The following is a 21,836-nucleotide window of genomic DNA, read 5'->3' as shown; positions in this document are numbered from 1 at the left end:
AAAAAAAATAGTATTAAAGTAAAAATCACTACACCAAACTTCTGCCACAACATACATAAAATGTGTTACATGTAAAAACCACACCGAGATACGAAGTAAAGATAATCTCACCTTACAGTCTGTTGTTGAATTTCTGGGTTTTCGAAACTCCATTTCTCCAACTGGGCCTGGCCTAACACCCTAACATCAGAGACACATTCAACATGGCATCACAATATGCACAGTAATAGTACAGTTCACATGTTGCATGACTTACCAGTGTCCTTGGTTTATGCCAGATCTGCTCGGTGTCTGTGCAGCTGTGCACCGGGGGAACAACAGGAATGTTTAGCTGCGAATAATGGGCAGTCTGATAAAGAAGTGCAACCAAATGATTGCATAAGGCACAGCCCGCCACACAGGAACAATGGTTGCTCACCAAAACAACAGGTTTTGAGTTCTTTAACGCCATCTAGGGAAAAATAGAAGCTTAGATGAGATATTGCTTGACAGATAAAGCATTAACAAGAAAAATAATGCTGTATTCTGAGGCTCACAGACAAAATATGAAAATTTATTAATTTTTAACAATATGATACAGGCCTATTTTGCTTGGATAATGTTACTTTTATTAAGCTGACAGGCAATTTATCAGCTTGCCTAACCATTGCCCTAACAATAACCCTACTCTCAAGTCGTGTGGCTTTTCACTTTTCTTCATGGATCTATGACAGACTGCCCTCACGCTGACCTCTCCTGTCACCTTGTCTTTCATTGACACTGTGAGGAAGGACAACGAACACACAATTTGAGACTGTAACGTTACATTTTTACACAGTATCTTGACAGTATCTCTATAAAAGAAAACTCACACAAACTCACAATCGAAAGTTAGCTGACAAGTTTGTCAGTCATAGTCGAACAAAACAGCTAACTTTAACGTTAGCCATCTAATCGTTCAGTTAACATTAACGCTAATGTTAGCTGCTACAATAACATTTCAAAGTAACAACTTACCCTCGTAATTATCGATGTAGCTGGCGATATACATCTTGAATCCCTTTTCCCGTTTGCTGGAGGGAGTGTGGCATGACTTCTTGACAAGTCGGTCCACATCATTGATAGTCAGACGAGGTAGGTCTTGAAGACAGCGAGTGTAAAAGAGAGTTCCGGAGCGATTTCACTGCTTTATATGAATTGACTATAACCAAATACATAGATATAAAAAATATTGTGTGGAAAATAAGTGAGTTTGATTCATACATTGAGGGTTTGTGTTGTGACTTGTATGATGCAGTGAGCAGTTTAGCACTGGTTAATGATTTAATGCACTGAGCACTGCTGTAGTTTATATAACAACACTCTCCAAACGCAGAATGCGACTTTTATTTCTTTTATGTCTAATTCCTAGTCAAATTAGAATGATATCTTAGTTTTACCAGTGATATAGTTTGTGACTGCATTTTCTAAAGGTATGTCCAGAATGTGCAGTCTATAATAACAGAGACAAAGTCGCTGGCGGTGTGAACGGGGATTAAGTGCTATCAGAAAAAAAGCTGTTCCTTGTGTTAAAATGGTGTGTTGTGGCAAAAACAATTATTAACAAATAGCATCACAGTGTAAGAGACAAGAAATCAAATTATATTTAAGGAAAGAAGTTTATTTTCCTTAAAGAGGTATGTTCACAATGTTTCAGCAGCTACCCTGAAACACAACAGACCTAAAATCGCACTGAAAACAGACAGCCTTATTATACTGTTATCACCCCCCACTTCTTACAAGGTTCCTTCTCTGTAATTTTCCACTTAACCCCGTAAACCAAACTTAGCTGTTTTCAGAAAAAACAATGGTCCTTCTAACCCCCTGGGCTTTTATTATCTTCACATCTGTGAGGTCAACAACCCCTCTGTCTTTCCTGCACTAAAGAGTTCAAAGGCTCTTTCTGATCATTTGTTTTTACTGTGTGTTTGTGTGCCTTCACACCCGTGAGGTCAAAGGTCTTTATTTATGACTAACCCCTCTGTCTTTCCTGATTAAATTACCCGCACTAAAGACTTCAAAGGCTCTCTGTTTTACTGTGTGGTGTCTTTGTTGCATTCCAGGTGACATATATATACATATTGAGAGAGAAACACAAGTTAAATAAAAATATATATATAAATAAAAACCCACAATGTCTAAGAAAGTAAATAAGAAAGAGTAAAACATTAATTTTCCTACAACAGGTGCTTGTTTAACAATACTGAAGTAGATTATGGGGTTTCAGAAACTCACTATTAAATGAGCTATCAAGCATAGCTATGTAAGAATCAGCATGTAGATGCTGACAAATAATTAAAAAAAAGCAACATTAACAGGCGGTTTCCCAGACAGAGATTAGGCATAGTCCTCACCCTTTAAAGAGAGGTAAAGGGCCTAAGAGCACAAGGCTACGAAGAACCCACCCCCCTGACAGAATGAGCTACTGGGATCTGGGTAACATCAAGCTGGTAGTATCTGACAAAATGTATGGGGAGAGGCCCAGATTGCAGTGGCACAGACATCCCGCAAGGAAAACCCCTTAAACAGAGCCCAAGAGGCAGCCATGCCCATAGTAGAGTGTGCTCTGAGGCTATAAAGCTTCTGGAAGTTGTAGCTTCTTGCTGCATTCTTGGATGAGGATGCCCATCCATGGCTCACTGCTGGTCTACACATTTCCTCCTCTTAGCCTGATAACGCCTACCCTGGTCTGGGTGAGAGAACGGAGCCTGACTTTGAATGAACAGCTGGTCACTCTCTCTGAAAGTGCTGGTCCTGTTGATGTAAACCCACGGGGCACACACAGGACATAAAGCATTCAGCCTCTGATGCTCTGAACCCCAATGTGTTTAAGTTTGCCTTCTCAAAGGCCAAGCCCAGAGGCCACCCTGTCTGGGTGAGGGTAGAATATTTCCCCCTTATAGAGGAGTGATCTCTGCCAGCTATGGTGCTTTGGGCCACCTGGGTGCTATCAAAATTAGAATCAGGCTCCATTCTCTCATTCTGGCCAGGGTAGGCGTTATCAGGCACAGGGAAGGAAATGTGTAGAGCAGCACATTGGGCCTGGCACCACGCTGAGAGGGGCATCCTCGTCCCATTGTGAGAAGTTCATAGGACAATTTGTGTTTTCGCATGATGCAAAGAGATCGATGGCTGCCTGGCCGAATGTCTTCCACAGCAGAAATACTACTTGTGGGTGGAGGTGCCAGTCTCCGTAGAGGGGGTTCCCCCTCGACAAGAGGTATGCGCCCCTCTTCAGAATGCCCAGGACATGGGTCACCCATAACGATAGACTAGAGAAGTGACGACTGTCTGTACACTATAGCTCTTAAAGTTTACCTCTTCAGCCTTTCCCAGTGTGCTGCCAAGTTTGTCAGTTCTGCCTGTAATGTCTCCACTGTGACACTGTCAGACAGGACACATGTGGTGATCATCATAGAAGATCAATAATTTACTGAGTTTCACCAGAGCTGGTTTTGGGAGCCCATTTTGTTGTATTTCAGCAAAATAGTTTGGAACCATGCAGGCAAAATCTGAACAGAGCTGCACTTGCTGTGTACCGTTGGTAGATGATATCTTGAAAAGTGTCCATGATGACGTTGTCATCTTGTCAACGTGATGACGTTGTGACTCTGTACTCTTTCAGAGAATCTGAAGATGGCTCATCCACTGCCATCTCACCTGGCATCACCATTTTCTTCCTTCCTTTTTTTCTGGGAGGGTAATTTGGACCTTAAAATTATGATCATCGTGCTCCTGTAGAATTCTGTGCAAATGTATATTTTTAACACCTTCAAAATAACAGGTGAACCTTTTCAAGTTGTCTTCTTTGCCCATAACGATGCAGTGAACAGTTAGCAAGTCCATGCCGCTTGTCTGAAAGTAATTTGACAGTGGTGTAGTCTGAGCACATTTTCAAAGAAAAATGTGCTTAGTATGGAGTAATGCCTCTAAGTATCCTCTGGCTTTCACTCACACAGTGGGCTACATTGCATTCTTTTTCCATCTTTACATGGTGGTTACTGGTCAATGAAAGGTCAAGGTCAACAAAAACATGCCCCATCAGGATTTCCAAAATAACGAAAATAAATAACTTTGTGGTCTTTGGACCACCACTGTATTTCTCCTGTTGGAACAATAATTCTGTCTCCTGTTCTTACTGACCACCTCCCACACTTTCATGCATTTGTAGGACCAAGCATGAATTTGGTGATGTCATTTAACAGGGAGAAAAGTGATTCGCTTGACACTGCAATTCCAGTTGTGTCTGCTAACAGAAGATTAAGTATATGTGCATAACACCAAACATGAACAGTGCCTTTTGTGTGAAACGTGCAGAAAATTGCTTGTACTGCTCTTGCATGTTTGCAGCCCCATCTGTTCAATCACCAACACATTCCTTGATGTCAATACCAACCCTTTCCAAAACTCTCTTCAGCAAAACAAGATTTTCCCCAGTACAGAACTCACACTCAATCACTGCTATTAGCTATTATCTCATTGATGCCATTTGTCACATATCTTACATTGATACTTAGATGTCAAATCTTGTGTTGTGTTCATTTGTACTGAATACATCCCAGCTTTCTTAACTTCTTCAGTGATGTTTTGCTGGATTGAGAGACTGATGACACTAATGACTGTTTAGTGTTGTCTTGGACTGCAAATTCGCAAGGGAACCTCTTCTTTTATGTCCACTGTCATGCAACTTTTTTGTCCTTTCAGTGCATCCATTGACATGTCCTTGCAGACATTACTAATTATAATAATCATATATAAATATGTGATTTGACATGGAGAAAATGTGCTCCATTTTGTGTAATGCAAGTTAGAATGTGAAGCAGTTTGATGATCATTACCAAGGGCACTCTACACTGCACTCAAATTTCAACCACATAAGATAACTTTACTAAAGGTCTTCCAGGCCTATAACAAAAAATTGGTGGACTAAATGGTTTGGACGATTTTAATGTTCTAACAGAAACTATGAAACAATAAGTGTGTTTACAAAGGCAGGTATAATCAAGCTACTGCAGGGTTTTGCGTATTTAAACTAGTCTTTCCCGCCTCTCTGTACGTCTCAGTATACATGACAGTAGGGGCATAGGCGGAGTTTTGGGCGGGGGGGGGCACTGCACCCCCCTCCCAGACAAGAGCCAATCATGATTTTGTCTGAGCTATGAATAAAATATAAAAATTAAATCATTTATATTTTCTCATTTTATTTGTATTATCTTATTATTTTAGTGGATAGAATAAGTACGTTTTGGGCTAAATTCATTTCTATGATATTTAAGTCCCATTCTCGCGAGCCGCGACTCATCATGATTCTTAACTTGTCGCGATAGGCTACATGAGAGGACTCTCTTTTCATTATTTTCCCGCTTTAGCAAGTTAACTGAATAATGGAAATTCGTTGTATTTTTTAATAAACCCGTGAATAAAAAAGTGGTGGACTGAGTCACTGCTGGCTGAATTGGACAGGTGATTTTCACATGAAGCGATGGCCTTGAGTGTGGCGTGTGACACAGTATTCAGTTGTGACTACAACGGCATCAGTCCTCTACTAAGCATGTACGCAAGCCTTAAGATTCACCCTCAGCTTGTGACAGCTGAAATGGATCTTGTGAAATGTGCGATTGCATCGCCAATCACTCTCGAGAAGCTTAAAGATGAAGTACGAAAGGACAAATATCCAAACTTTTTCAGACTACTGCAGCTTGCACTCACGCTGCCCGTTGGTTCGGCTACATCAGAAATAAGTTTTTCATTTATGAGGAGAATAAGAAACTGGCTCTGATCTAGCACACAGAGAACGATTTGACTGAAAATTTATCAAAATGAAAGAAAGATAGTGGTCATCTAAGCAATTCAGAAAAAGAGGCGGCTTTTCTGCATTAGTTAGGCTGTTTTTTTTAATAATAATAATTATAATAATTCATTTTATTTAATGGCGCCTTTCTAAACACCCAAGGCCACCTTACAGCAAGCAAACTAGTAAAAACAGTAACAACAAATAAACAAGTCCTGCCAGCATTACAAAATTCAACAGCACAACTGCATACATCATAAATACAATAAAGGCTTACAAGAGCAATAATAAGAGCAATTAATAAGAGCAAGTCATATGAAAGCCTGGGTAAAAAGATTAGTCTTAAGGCGAGATTTAAAAGTATGAAGGCTGTCGCTGTTCCATCTATTGGGGGGAAGAGAGTTCCATAGGCAAGGGGCAGCAAAACTAAAAGTTCTTGCTCCCATGGTGCTTAAACATATACGCGGCGACACAAGAGAGATCGAGTGTGAAGATCTGAGAGTGCGAGGAGGAGTATAGATGTGGAGAAGGTCAGTAAGATACGGTGGAGCAAGGTTGTGAAGTGCCTTAAATGTGAAAAGCAAAATTTTAAAATCAATGCGATACTTTACTGTGAGCCAGTGTAAACGCTGGAGAACTGGAGAAATGTGCTCTATTGATGAAGTCCTTGAAAGAACACGAGCTGCTGAGTTCTGAACCAATTGGAGTTTATAGAGAAGTTTAGAAGGAAGACCAGTAAGGAGAGCATTACATTTGTCGATACGTGAGGTAACCAGTGCATGAATAAGAATTGCAGTATTATTTGTTGTGAGAGAGGGACGAAGGCGATTAATATTACGCAGGTGAAAAAACGCAGTACGCGTAATATTATTGACATGAGCTTCAAAAGAAAGTGTGCTATCCAGAATGACACCCGAACTCCTGACCTGCTGAGAAGGACAAATTGCATTATTATCGATATCCACTGTAAAACAATTAGATTTAGTCAAAGTAGATATTGTACCAATAAGTAAGACCTCAGTTTTATCACTGTTGAGTTTTAGAAAGTTGGCTGAAAGCCAGTCTTTAATTTCAGCTAAATATCTACCCCCGGTTTCACAGACAAGGCTTATGCTAGTCCCAGACTAAAATGCATGTTTGAGCTGTCTCAACTGAAAATATCTTGCTCTGACATATCTTAAAATATGTCAGTGTCATTGTTCTGTGTCAAGATGCACACCTGTAATGTTTTCTTCTAAGGCATTTTTGTAAAAGTTGCTTAAATATCTTAATTTAACTAAGGCCTAGTCCTGGCTTAAACTAAGCCCCGTTTGTGAAACCGGACCCTAGTCAAAGAAGGTGGAGGAAAAGAACTAGAAGGTTTAGAAGACCGGTAGAGCTGGGTGTCGTCGCATAGCAGTGAAAATGGATACCATATTTCCTGAGAATATAGCCAATAGGAAGTAAATAGATGATGAATAAGAGTGGGCCCAAAACAGAACCCTGAGGGACACCAGTAGTAACTGTAGATGGTCTTGATTTAAATTTTTTAATTTGAATATGCTGAGTGCGACTGGTAAGATAGGACCTAAACCAGGACAGTGGGGTGCCAGTAATCCCTATAGAAACTAACCTGTCCAGAAGTATCTTGTGCGAGATCGTATCAATGGCCGCACTCAGGTCAAGAAGGACAAGTATTGTTAATAAACCAGAATCAGCTGCCAATAACAAATCATTAGTAATTTTGACAAGAGCAGTCTCTGTACTATGATGAGGACGAAAATCATATTGTAATTGCTCAAACAATGTATTATTGGAGAGATGATTGTGAACTTGCACTGCAACACATTTTTCCAAGATTTTAGAAATGAATGGCAAATTAGAAATTAGTCGATAATTTTCAAAATTTGATGGATCAATGCCTGATTTCTTTAGAATAGGGGTAATAATAGCAGTTTTAAGAGAAGAAGGTACAGAACCAGAAACAAGTGAAGAGTGAATAATTTTAGTAATTAATGAAGACAGAGATGGTAGACAGGCTTTAACTAAGCAAGTAGGCAGTGGGTCAAGCTGACAAGTGGTAGTTTTAGATTTCCGAATATGACACAATATCTCCGCAGCAGTTGGTCAAATAAAAGTAGTAAGATTAGAGTGCACAGTCACTTGGGAGACTTGAAAAATGGAATCGTAACCTAAGTTGCTGGAAAGTAATTGCTGATTAATCTTTTTAATCTTAGACTCAAAAAAAGTCATAAAACTGTTGCATAGTTCTGTAGAACACAAATTAAACGGCAGAGTGTCAGATGGACACAGAAAATTCTTCATTACAGAAAAAATAAATCTAGTTACCTTCACTAGCTTGCTAGCGAGCATTTCTTTATGAATGAATGAATGATGCATTTATATAGCGCTTTATTGTGTATTGTTGTACACCCAAAGCGCTTTACAATCATGTGGGGGGGTCTCTCCTCAACCACCACCAGTGTGCAGCATCAACCTGGATGATGCAACGGCAGCCACAGGACAGTGGCGCCAGTGTGCTCACCACACACCAGCTACAGGTGGAGAGGAGAGAAAGTCATAGAGCCAATCAAGTGGTTGGGGATTATTAGGAGGCCATGATTGACAAAGGCCAGGGGGGCAATTTGGCCAGGACATGTACAGTTTATGTACAGTAAGACCGGATTTAGCATATAAACGCTCTAGCCTACGGCCTTTAGTTTTAAGCAGACGCAAATCAGAGGTAAACCAGGGAGCAGAGAGTGTAAAAGAAACAGTTCGAGTTCTGACAGGTGCAAAAACATCCAAGATCTCAATTAGTCCATTATTATAATAGGAAACCAGAGGAGTGGTTCCACAGTGGAGAAATCAGCTTTGCAGGAGAAGCTGGCAAGTTCATCAGCAAAATTAGGCACATCAATGTTCTTAATGTTTCGGAATGTGATAGAACGACACGGGCTTAATTTGAAGACTGAGCACAAAAGTGCTCTTAACTCTTTGTACAGCAGTTATTATTATTCATTCTAAATGTATTTTTAATGTAGAATAGAAATGTAGAGCATATAAAAAAGTGCTTGTGGCTCATCTGCCGGTCCCCTCAATGCAGTGAAGTCGTCCTGTACTCTTAGCAGAAAAACAGCCCCAAAGCATAATGTTTCCAGCTCCGTGCTTGACTGTAGGGATGGTGTTCTTGGGGTCATAGTCAGCATTTCTCTCCCTCCAAACACGGCGAGTCGAGTTAATGCCAAAGAGCTCAATTTTGGTCTCATCTGACCACAGCACTTTCTCCCAAGCCTTCTTTGAATCATTTAGATGTTCTTGGGCATACTTTAAACGGGCAAAAAAAATAAATAGCCCACTCCCCTCTCACAAGTCACCTTAGAGAGGAATTCATTTTCAAAAATAAAATTCAGGCCCTGAGTAAATGTCTAAAATTCCTGATTGCAGGATTCCTTACTATAAATAATTCTACATGATAAAAAGAAGGCTTTAAAAAGATCGTTATCTGTGATCGTATCAGCAGATACTGCTTTCTGTGATCGGCCTCAAAAATCCTCATGACACGATGTGTATTCGAATAATTGATACTAATGCAATAACTTGCTTGTGTAGTGTTCTTTGCACTTCACCGCTAAAGGTTCTGGGTTGCTTTAAGACCCAGGAGCAAGCTTCTTTTTTCTCCGCTCTCCCTGCCTGTGTGAGGAGTGTGTGCAATCAGACCCCAAACTGTAGGCACAGTAATAATTTGCATAATAAAACCGCCTAAAATCTGTTTATCAGTAACCTGTGTTATGTGTGGATCATTTCCTGAACAAACGAACAAAGTTACACTCTGTATTTTGGAATGCGTGTTTAACGTGGAGTTGGATTTTAGTCCAACTGTATACATGCTGGATGAAATCAAAATACGACTGGTTTGATTTCACAAAGACCAGACAATTTTGATTGGATGAACATGTTTACATAGAAATTTAAAAAGTCATATTTTTGCTTTTGTTTGATGGAAATCAAATTATGTGTAATGTAAAAGTACTGGATCAAGTGAAAGGAAACATTTAAAACCTTAATGACCCAAAATAGCAGAGCTGATGAGTGAACAACTGCTGCAAGAGAAATCACTTTAATTAATAATTTAAATCACTATAAATGTAATGTTGCTCATGACAACAAATCAAAAGTGCAATTCTTGTGTTTCAAGCTGCTTATCAGTAGTTTCAGCAAGCCATAATATACATGTATAATAATATACATTATATATGAAATCTGGATGAATGTCCTCATAAAATCAACAGAAAACACAGATGATAATTTTATTGATTTTAAATAAGCAGTCATACAGTAAAAACACCTTTTTTTTTTTTGCATAAATCAAACATTCAAACAGGTTTAAAAAAAAATTTAAACATTTCAATGTATTTCACAAAGTCTATAAGCACTTCATATAAACCCACAAGATGTAGCTCACGTGCCTAAAGCATGATTTATTAAAATATACTTTATTATAGCATAAACTCTGAATACACTTTACTTGACCACCTTTCGCAGCTCAGCCAAGACCCAGATGGCGAAGGTGAGCAGTGCCACTGATCCGGACTGATGAGTGGCTGCCAGCGGGGTGGGAACATAGAGCAGCAGGGTACTAATGCCCAAAACCACCTGAGAATTTCATCATAAAAAAAAAAAACACATTATATTAGCACCATTATATATGAAGGTTAATATCACAGCTTATAAAATAAAAAAAATAGCTTTAATCCAGATAGTTCTAGCTAATACTGAGATGATACCAGTCCAATTTATATTTATTTTTCAAAGTGACCCTTTTTACCACACCTTAACACACATTAAGCCATATGTTGTAGCACTGGTCTTGTTTGTTAAAGTAAACTGATAGAGTATAGCTGATAGTTAATTGTTTTTTTTTAACAGCAAGGTAAAAAAAAATACTGATAAAATGACAAATAGTGTGTCACTACAATACTAGAGGAAATAGTCTGCTGTAATAGTTCTCTACACCATTTACTGAAATAGTACTTTAAAATTTGCTAGAAGAAATGCACAATAATAATAATTATTATTGCAAGAATACCTAAATCTTGTGTATTTCGAAGGTAGTTTAAGTTTACATTTAAATTTAAAAGTATGTATACTGTATGTATACTGTGCACCAATGTTTTTTTTTCAATCCTTTAAAAAGGATACTGTTTTATTACAATATGACAATGTTTGTGTTAAGTTCATAATTTAATACATTTCTCATAATGTAACGACCTTTATTACATTAAGAGTTTAAGATTTAATTACATTAAGAAAATTATGACATGAACATTTTATTACATGAATAATGTAATTAATTTATGCAGTTAATTACGAGTAGCTTTAGAGAAAAATTCAGAGAAAAGCCTGTGCAACTGTGGTGTAATTAGTAAAAATATAAATGCCACATTGTGGTCAGTTCTCACAGAAGTTGGCACACAGCCTCGCTTTGACTATAGTGTGTTCAGAGAGTGTTTCAGAGAGTACTGAAGACATCACATTGACATAAGTATTCAGGCCCTTAACTCGGTCAGTTGAAGCACCTTTGGCAGCGATTCTAGCCTTTTTGGTATGATGCCACAAGCTTTGTACTTCTGGATTTGGGGATTTTCTGTCATTTTCCTCAGCAAATCCTCTCAATCCGTGTCAGTTTGGATGGGGACTGTTGGTGAACAGCCACTCTTAGATCCCTGTCTAAGAGGGATCCTTAGAAGTCTGGACTCTGGCTGGGACACTCAAGAATCGTTGTTAAATCAAGCTGAGCTTGGTCCAATATGATATCTCTCTATTCTGCTTTGTTCACCTTTCCTTTTAACCTTCTAGTCCCTGATGCTAAGAAACACTTGCACAGCATGATGCTGCCACCGATGGGATCGCATTGTGCATAAGCTGTGCCTGGTTTCCTAGCAGACATGATGACTGGAACTGCAGTTCATCAGACCAGACGATCTTGTTTCTCACAGTCTCAGAGTCAGGCTTCAGTCTGGCCAATCTGACATAGACCTCAGATCAGTGAAGTCCTTCTGTGAGTCTCCTGTCTCCACACATGATCTCTGTATCTCAACCAGTGTGATCATCAGGTTCTTACTTCACCTCTCTTTCTATCCTTACTGCTCAGTTTGGCCAGGTGACCAGCTCTATGAAGAGTTCTGGTTGTTCCAAACATCTTCCATTAAGAATTATGGATCCCACTGTTCTCTTGGGAACCTTCAGTGAGGCAGATGTTTTTGTAGGCTTTCCCGTTTGACACAATGCTGACTCTGAGATCTGCAGGAAGTACCTGTGACCTCATGGCTTGGTTTTTGAATATGGTTGGTTTATTATATTGACAGGTTTGTGCCTTTCCAAATCATCTCAACTCCATTCAGTGTGTAGAACCATCTCAAAGATGATCCAGAGAAATGGGATGCACCTAAGCTAAATTTTTTAAGTATCATAGCAAAGGGTCCGAATACTTACGTCAATGTCAACGACATAACTAGCTGTTGAAATCCGATTGGCTACAGGTGTCCATATTTGTTTATTTGAAGGATATGTTCGCATTTGCACCAAAAAAGATGCATGTCAGTTGTCAATTTATTTGATCCTATGCAAGCAGAGCTATGATGATTTCTCAATCGTTGTTTCCTCAAAGCATTTCCAATGTGTCAAATTTCGTTTAGACACTGCTTTCAGTAGCTATAGGTAAAGGAGCAAAAAATGAACATCTGACCATTTAATTTATTTAGGCAGTAACTTTTCAATTTTCAGATTTTTTTTTTTTTCAGGCATAATAATAACAATAATAAAGACAACAAAAATCTGATCAAACACAAAAGCACATTCAAGCACAAATTGGTTAATAATAATTTTAGAAGAGGAAGAAGAAGAAAATCGGTGCAAATACAATAGGACTGGACTCCTAATGAGTGTATAGTGCTGTATATGGTGCAGTTTTGCTTTTTACTTGTGTATAGGCCATGGCTGTGAGACAGCCAATCGCGATCTTCGCCCGTCTGGGCAGATGGACCCGTCTGGAGAACAGGTAGAGTCCTGTGATGGCTGTCAGTGAGCCGATGCCCTGCACAAACATGAAACACCTCAGCTAAACCACATCTGCTAGAGCAGACACATTTCAGCTGACAGGAGCAGTGCTTACCAGAATGCGATGGTCAAACTGAACTGTGCTGGGATTTTCAAACACGTTCTTGATGGCTGGGGAAAAAGCCAGAAGATCATCAGGGATCCAGCGCTCGCCCATCTTTGGGAAAGAGTTATAAACCAAACCCGCATCCAGTCCCGCAACAAAGGCGCCTGTAAGAGACCATGAAAAAAAGCACTTCATTATTACACAGACTGTCAAATTAGACCAATCAGCCTTCACAAATATGTTCCTCCTGTTCTGATGTATTGAGAGATACAGACTACACATCCAAGTTCAATTTAAGTTATGTAGTCTTGACAACATTTCCTCCATGTAAACAGTTCTTTATAGATACTAGTGCAGTATTACTACTAAAGTATTTTATAATAACATTACATCGGCGTTAATTTATTATTTATATAATTGTGTCCCATGTTATAACCTCCATGTCATAACATAAAAATTACAGAAATGGCTGATTACTCTACAAGCGAGCAAAAGAACAATAGCCTAGTTTTCAAAACATGGACTAGAAGCTGTTTTATGTCATTATATTTATTTAATATTTGTAACAAACTTAAATTGTTTGCAATTTACATGTAATAATTAGAAACACTATGCACTTCAATAACTCAAATGACACATTTGACAAAACAGTTTACATAAAATAGCAGGTTTGCATATTTACTGCTTGTATTCAATGTGTAATTTGAAGCCATTTTTGATTGGATCGTAGAAAGTGTTGCTGTTTTCTAATTGCTGTGATCATTTTGAGTGAGAGGCTGCTGAGGAGGAAACATTGAACTCATATGTGACCCTGGAGCACAAAAGCACTCAGTATTTAGATTTTTTTGAACCCTCAGATTCCAGATTTTCAAATAGTTGTATCTCGGCCAAATATTGTCCTATCCTAACAAACCATACATCAATGGAAAGATTATTTATTCAGCTTTTATTCAGCTGGTTTTGTGGTCCAGGGTCACATTTGTCCTCTGGACAACCCCTGTGCATATGGTTTTAAAAGAATAATTTATAATAAAACTGCAACACACAAGTTATGTCATGCATTTGCTCATACCAGAGAGAGCCGTGAGGAAGACCAGACCGCCCGTAACCTTGGCAAACCTCCTTAACTGCAGCAAATTCCTGCTGTCAGGAATCTACAGTGGAGCAGAGACGGCAGTATGATCTGTAACGCATCCAAACCTCCTCAAACAGCAGCAGGCAGAGCTGAAATCACAGCTTACCTTGTTGGCAGGCAGCATGAGAGTGAGTCCCGTCCAGAGACTGGAGCAGTACAGCAGCAGAGCGGAGCCCAGATGAGCCGCCAGCCTGTACTGACTGACACGGGGAATGTCGTGCGATTCGGTTTTCTCCTCCAGACCGCTCTTCACCATGTACCATCCCAGAAGACCCTGAGCATGTGCATCCATTAACAGATCTTAATTACACAACACAATCTGAACTAACTGAAACTAATGACAGGATGGGGGGTTGTAAAGAAGTAGTTCTATATATCAAGACAAGTTGTATATACTAAATGAAATGGAAGAAACTTTAAATAATTAACTAATTACTCTAATGGTGACTTTAAACATAACACAACTTTTACAACAAAATATAATCAAAAATACTACAAATAGTTTAAACATCTATTAATTATGAATGACAAATATATTTGGAATAAGTCTCCATGCCTTAACCATAAAAAAAATATTCAAGTGCATCATCAATGACCACACTGAGCAGCTCAGCAGTCTATTAGTTCACCAGCATTAAACCTAACACTATAAGTTCTTGCTGTTTAATATTTTAAGTTGCTCATAGTAAATGGACAAAAAAGGGCTTTATTTATATTTATATTTTTACTTTTACTTTTAATTAAGCACTAATAATAATTCATAAATATAGCTGCAAGCAGCAATTAAGGGGCCAAGCACAACAGAGGTAAAATGAAGAGCTAATGAGCTGTCTTTAATTGCTCAGTAAAGACCAGTGGCCTGTAGCACAAAGCGAGATGAACAAACTCAGAGTTTCAGAGTAGGTTTAGAGTTGACAAAACCAAACAAAGCCAACCTGGTTTAGACCAGGATCAGCGGGCTCATAAAGCTCGATATAGACGTTCTCTGTCAACTCAAGAGTTTGAACCAGAGTTTGTGATTTAAAAAAAAAGGCGTGACACATGCAGCAAACAGCCAATCACAGGGAACGTGTGGAGGGCATCAGCAAAGCGTCAGTTTGACAGTTTCATTTCTTGCGAGAGTCAGCGCAATTCACTTCTCTGCTGAAGATTAAGAGATGTCGTTATTAAAAATAAATTTAAATGCATTTACAAGGCAGGAATAAACACTTCTGCTGCAGCAAAAGTTTGGCAGCAGAAAGAAAATATATGACAATGCAAATGAATCAACTGAATTTAATTATTTATATAGTTTCACTAGAGCTCATGTGTGAAAACATGTAAGTTTAGTCATTTTAAAAGTTGGATATACTGTATTAAAGCTTATCTTTATGTATCTATATATTTAATTTAATTGCAAAGCTTAAAATCAATTCACTTCATATAATAATTATATGAATATGTTATATGAATTATAAACAATTATAATTAATATAATATAAACATAATAAATAAGTAGTCGCATAAGTCTGGCAATTTTGTCTCTAAAATTCCAACTGCTATAATTTGGAGCGAGAGATACGGGGGAGTGGCTTCATTGCATCAGATGTCACTTTGCTCACAGCTGATTGGTCCAGTTTGGGTTTGCAATCTCTAACCCAGAATAAAACCAGCTCCGGAGCAGGGTAGCAGTGTGGCGTAAATTACAGATAAAGTTACAGTTAAAATTAGATATTGTTCGATTCAGCATGCCGTTTCGAATCTAGCGAAACCAATCTTATGATTTTTGGCCAAATTGGTCAGAAGTTATAAGCAGAAATGTCAATATTTTATATATTTTGACCAGTAGGTGGTGCTGTGACGAAACTACTTCCGCTCTTCACCATGTACCATCCCAGAAGACCCTGAGCATGTGCATCCATTAACAGATCTTAATTACACAACACAATCTGAACTAACTGAAACTAATGACAGGATGGGGGGTTGTAAAGAAGTAGTTCTATATATCAAGACAAGTTGTATATACTAAATGAAATGGAAGAAACTTTAAATAATTAACTAATTACTCTAATGGTGACTTTAAACATAACACAACTTTTACAACAAAATATAATCAAAAATACTACAAATAGTTTAAACATCTATTAATTATGAATGACAAATATATTTGGAATAAGTCTCCATGCCTTAACCATAAAAAAAATATTCAAGTGCATCATCAATGACCACACTGAGCAGCTCAGCAGTCTATTAGTTCACCAGCATTAAACCTAACACTATAAGTTCTTGCTGTTTAATATTTTAAGTTGCTCATAGTAAATGGACAAAAAAGGGCTTTATTTATATTTATATTTTTACTTTTACTTTTAATTAAGCACTAATAATAATTCATAAATATAGCTGCAAGCAGCAATTAAGGGGCCAAGCACAACAGAGGTAAAATGAAGAGCTAATGAGCTGTCTTTAATTGCTCAGTAAAGACCAGTGGCCTGTAGCACAAAGCGAGATGAACAAACTCAGAGTTTCAGAGTAGGTTTAGAGTTGACAAAACCAAACAAAGCCAACCTGGTTTAGACCAGGATCAGCGGGCTCATAAAGCTCGATATAGACGTTCTCTGTCAACTCAAGAGTTTGAACCAGAGTTTGTGATTTAAAAAAAAAAGCGTGACACATGCAGCAAACAGCCAATCACAGGGAACGTGTGGAGGGCATCAGCAAAGCGTCAGTTTGACAGTTTCATTTCTTGCGAGAGTCAGCGCAATTCACTTCTCTGCTGAAGATTAAGAGATGTCGTTATTAAAAATAAATTTAAATGCATTTACAAGGCAGGAATAAACACTTCTGCTGCAGCAAAAGTTTGGCAGCAGAAAGAAAATATATGACAATGCAAATGAATCAACTGAATTTAATTATTTATATAGTTTCACTAGAGCTCATGTGTGAAAACATGTAAGTTTAGTCATTTTAAAAGTTGGATATACTGTATTAAAGCTTATCTTTATGTATCTATATATTTAATTTAATTGCAAAGCTTAAAATCAATTCACTTCATATAATAATTATATGAATATGTTATATGAATTATAAACAATTATAATTAATATAATATAAACATAATAAATAAGTAGTCGCATAAGTCTGGCAATTTTGTCTCTAAAATTCCAACTGCTATAATTTGGAGCGAGAGATACGGGGGAGTGGCTTCATTGCATCAGATGTCACTTTGCTCACAGCTGATTGGTCCAGTTTGGGTTTGCAATCTCTAACCCAGAATAAAACCAGCTCCGGAGCAGGGTAGCAGTGTGGCGTAAATTACAGATAAAGTTACAGTTAAAATTAGATATTGTTCGATTCAGCATGCCGTTTCGAATCTAGCGAAACCAATCTTATGATTTTTGGCCAAATTGGTCAGAAGTTATAAGCAGAAATGTCAATATTTTATATATTTTGACCAGTAGGTGGTGCTGTGACGAAACTACTTATGTGCCCTCAGGTCATGCTTGTTATAACACTTACCAAGTTTGATCAGAATCTGCTAAAGCATTGTGGAGATATAGCATCATGTCCTTTTTTGCACAAACTTTGTTAAATTCGTTAGCATGTTTTATGAAATTGCTTTGGTATATCTAAAAGCTTTTGATAACTTTTTGCCAGAATGCTCTGAAGATGATCTGAGCCAATTTTGGTGAAAATTGGACAAACCGTCTAAGACCAGTTAGAAAAAGTAGTTATTTGGGAAAATTCAAAATTCAATTCAAATTTGCTGTAGTTAATGACGAGACTGTCCTCTATCCGTGTGCCGAATTTGATAACTTTCTCACAAGCAATTCTATAAGATTCACAACCATGCGTTAAAGCGTTTGCAAAATACAGCATTTTACTACATACAGCGGGTAAAATGAGTATTGAACGCGTCACCATATTTCCCAGTAAATATATTTCTAAAGGTGCTGCTGGCATGAAATGTTCACCAGATGTCGGTAACAACCCAAGTAATCCATACATACAAAGAAATCAATTCAAATAAGTTCCGAAATTAAGTTCTGTGTAATAAAATGGAATGACTCAGGGGAAAAGTATTGAACTACTGAAATTTATTTAATACTTCGTACAAAAGCCTTTGTTGGTAATGACAGCTTCATGACGCCTCCTGTAGGAGAAACTAGTCGCATGCATTGCTCAGGTGTGATTTTGGCCCATTCTTCCACAGTGTCTTCAAATCTTGAAGGTTCTGTGGGCCTCTTCTATGAACTCTGACCTTTGGTTCTTATTTTTTATTCAAGTCAGGTGATTGGCTGGGCCATTCTAGCAGCTTTGTTTTCTTTTTCTGAAACCAATATTTTGGCCCATTCTTCCACAGAGTCTTCAAATCTTGAAGGTTCTGTGGGCCTCTTCTATGAACTCTGACCTTTAGTTCTTATTTTTTATTCAAGTCAGGTGATTGGCTGGGCCATTCTAGCAGCTTTGTTTTCTTTTTCTGAAACCAATTGAGAGTTTCCTTGGCTGTGTTTGGCATCATTGTCTTGCTGAAATTTCCACGCTTGTTTCATCTTCATTATCCTGGTACTGTAGGTGTTGGGAAGCAGCTCATATTAATTTCCACTGACGAGGGGCAGGATTGCTTTCTAATTACTCAGAGGGATTTTGCTTACAAATACTCACTATTGCTTAAAAGTAAAACCAACATAACATTAATGTTGGTTTTATTCCCATTTGCTCCAATAGCAAAATAAAAAACCATGGTAGCATTTCTATGACCTTACAGAAGAAAAAAAAATAAAGATATTGATTACATTGGACATAAGAAAAAGATGTTGAATTTGCCATTGCTGCATCAGCCTTTGCATTAGAAACACTCACACTGCAGCAGTAACTAGATTACTGTAATTTAAGAAAACAGTAATAGTAAAGTAAATCCACATCATATTTTTAATGAAATTTATATATATATATATATATATATAAAAGATTTACAAAACTGTGGAAACACGTCATCACAGTCTATGAAAAGGGTCCATAATGCTGGTTTTAATGAGAAATAAATTATATTAAACAGCCTCAAATGCACTGTGTCCACTTATATGAGTAATTATGGTAATCCTAACGAAACACTAAATGGAGTAGAATAGCAAACATCAAAAATACCTGTTCTTATGCACCATACATATTGGTTCAAGAGAGTAATTTTTCATTTATTAGATAGCTGCTTCATTTTAAGGGTTTAAAAGTCAAACAATTAAAGCCAACATTAAGGCTGCAGTCCGTAACTTTTTTTTGGTTAAAAATGATCTGAAATCAATATTTGAGCAAGTACATAACCAGCCAGTGTTCGAAACTATCGCCTTACTTTAGCCCGATTCACAACGGTTAGCTTATAATAATGTTTTCTACGGGTTTGGTACTGGTAGGTTTTCGCGGGAAATTCGAGCATGCTGCCGTCTCATTACGTCACGTCTGTAAACATAAAGAAGTTGTCCCGGCTACTAGGCTATCGCATGTGAAGATCCTGCAGGTGGTGGATCATTTATAGCCTTTTCTCACAGCAGCTGGAATAATAAAATGTATCATTTTGATGGCGGATTGTAATCCAGAAAGGATTATGTGTTTATGAAACACATGTGAATTAAATTAAATTATATTCCAGTTTTAAATGTGCTTCTGATTACAGATAGCCTGAGATTACACAAGATTTGTAGTTTAAAGACAACCAGTTCGAAGGGAGCATAATTTGCTTTTTGGGTTAAAAAGAATTTCTTAATATGAAATTCGAGTGGTATGACAATTAAGAGATTAGACTGTACAGAAACTGAAATCTACTCGCTTATACACTAGGGTTGTGACGGTGAGGAAATTGTCCCACCGGTTAATCGACGGTGGGCAAGTGACGTAACCGGTGTTGCGGCTTAACAACGGTATCACCGTCAGCACCGTCTATCGCAGCAAGCCTATTATACACACTATACTCATAGTCACGCAATGCATACAGTAAATACCGGTGCGGTGACTGACTGCCACACATACTCCTCAAAACATTAGATTCATCTGCCCTGAAGCTGTGCCGCCGCACAACCCACGCAAGGAGGATAATTCCGCACACTGCTGCAATTGCAGGTTTTCAAACAGAGATGGCGACAAAGAGGCAAAACTTACGGACTGCAGCTTTAAATTATTGGTTTCAGCTTAGATGTTATATTAAGACTTACTGTGCACTTGTTGTGAAGAACAAGGGCCAGATTTACCAAACAGGGAAAATTAGTCAATTTTCTCTCCTCCCAAAATTTTGCATCTGAAAGGGAAACTCCTACAATTCAAAATAACTGTGTCCAAGCCTTTTTAGAGCTAATTCTTCACTGCACATCTTCAGTAAATCCTGACAGTACTATTTTAACGCCAAAAGACGGTTTGCGCTGGCACAAGCTGTTAGTAAATCTGGCCGCTAGTGTAATCAACATACAGAGTAGGGCTGTGTATTGGCAAGAATCTGGCGATAAGATACGTATCACGGTACAGGAGTTGCGATACGATATGTTGCGATACATTGCGATACAGTAAGCAAGGCGATATATTGGGATATTTCTTATTTTAGGAATAGGATATATTTTTAGGAAAGCTGTCATAAAGAACACACCACCATATGCAAACCTTAGCAATAAATAAATCAAATAATTAAAAATTATTTAACCAGAACACAGTGGGATCTGCATTTGCAATAATCAGTCCCTGTAACATTCAACGTTATTGAACCACTTTTTGTGCAGTACGAGTCAAGGGGGAACAATTAAAGTGCTTGCAGGATCCTTTAGTTAAATGTATAATATGTATTTTATAAAAAGACCATATATTTTTTTTAGTCCCTGCTTTAAAGGTTCACATTTTAACTTTAACTTTGATCTGAACAAAAGAATTACATCTGCTTAATATCAATGAAAATTAGGGATGCACCAAATGTTCGGCAACCGAAATTATTCAGCCGAAAATAGCAACAAAAGCTCTTTCGGTGTTCGGCCGAATAAGCGAAAAGACCGAATAAATTGTACCGAACAATGACGTGACGCGATCAAATAGAGGCAGGCGCGCACTAATGCAACAAACATGTCGGCAGTGTGGAAACATTTAAAAGTGTCCGAGAAAGACGCAAAAATCATTACAAGCACAGACAGCGAGAGACTGATTAGCACTGCATCGCATGTCTTCGATGAGAAGAGGAAGGGGTGACTGCATCGCATGTCTCCGATGAGAAGTGGAAAGGGTGGCTGTTGCTGGTTACTGTATGATGACTGAAATCGCGAAATGCCCTTAAACAATTAAATAAACTACAGAACGTTGTGCTCACGGCGCCAGGGTTCAAAGTCCAAAGCGCGAGGAAAATCTGCGCTGAAACTGTGTTATTCGTCAGTTGCTCATTAACACTTTTCTGAATTTTTACAAGGCATGTGACAATGCGATACGTGCAACAAATGTCTTCCCAAATTCGGAATGAGAATCATTCATAATTCTACTGTTGTCAACAAAAAGAAGCACTGAGGTCTTCCTGCGGGTTTCTGCCAAAATAAAAGCTGAGAAATAGCAAGAACTCCATCAACATTAGTAAATGTTATTATTGTAATTTTACTGTTGTTCTGTAAAATAAAATAAAAAAGACAATAATAAGGATAATAATAATTGCAACAGCTCTATAAACACATTTATTATAGCATTCACACAGTGTTCAGACTGGGATCTGTAATATTTTCTAATGTTTTAAAAGAAGTCTCTTCTGCTCAGCAAGG

The 21,836-nt window shown here is 38.0% G+C and overlaps 1 protein-coding gene across 1 annotated transcript in view; it reads right to left on the bottom strand.

The window, feature by feature from the left end:
• Positions 1–10,182: 10,182 nt before the first annotated feature.
• Positions 10,183–21,836, bottom strand: part of cox15 (cytochrome c oxidase assembly homolog 15 (yeast)) — a 14,940-nt gene continuing 3,286 nt past the window's right edge. Inside the window, exons 3-7 of the mRNA XM_016441005.1 lie at positions 14,195–14,362; positions 14,026–14,107; positions 12,963–13,117; positions 12,771–12,884; positions 10,183–10,444 (exon numbers count right to left, since the gene is read on the bottom strand). Of these exons, the coding sequence (XP_016296491.1) occupies positions 10,313–10,444; positions 12,771–12,884; positions 12,963–13,117; positions 14,026–14,107; positions 14,195–14,362 (651 nt within the window). The 3' untranslated portion in view covers positions 10,183–10,312. The remainder of the gene's footprint in view (positions 10,445–12,770; positions 12,885–12,962; positions 13,118–14,025; positions 14,108–14,194; positions 14,363–21,836) is intronic.

Source organism: Sinocyclocheilus anshuiensis, unplaced genomic scaffold (genome assembly GCF_001515605.1).
Source record: "Sinocyclocheilus anshuiensis isolate Anshui unplaced genomic scaffold, SAMN03320099.WGS_v1.1 scaffold683, whole genome shotgun sequence".
Taxonomy (NCBI): Eukaryota; Metazoa; Chordata; class Actinopteri; order Cypriniformes; family Cyprinidae; genus Sinocyclocheilus; species Sinocyclocheilus anshuiensis.
The sequence above is the reverse complement of the archived record's forward strand: the minus strand, read 5'-3'. Positions and strand labels throughout refer to the sequence as shown.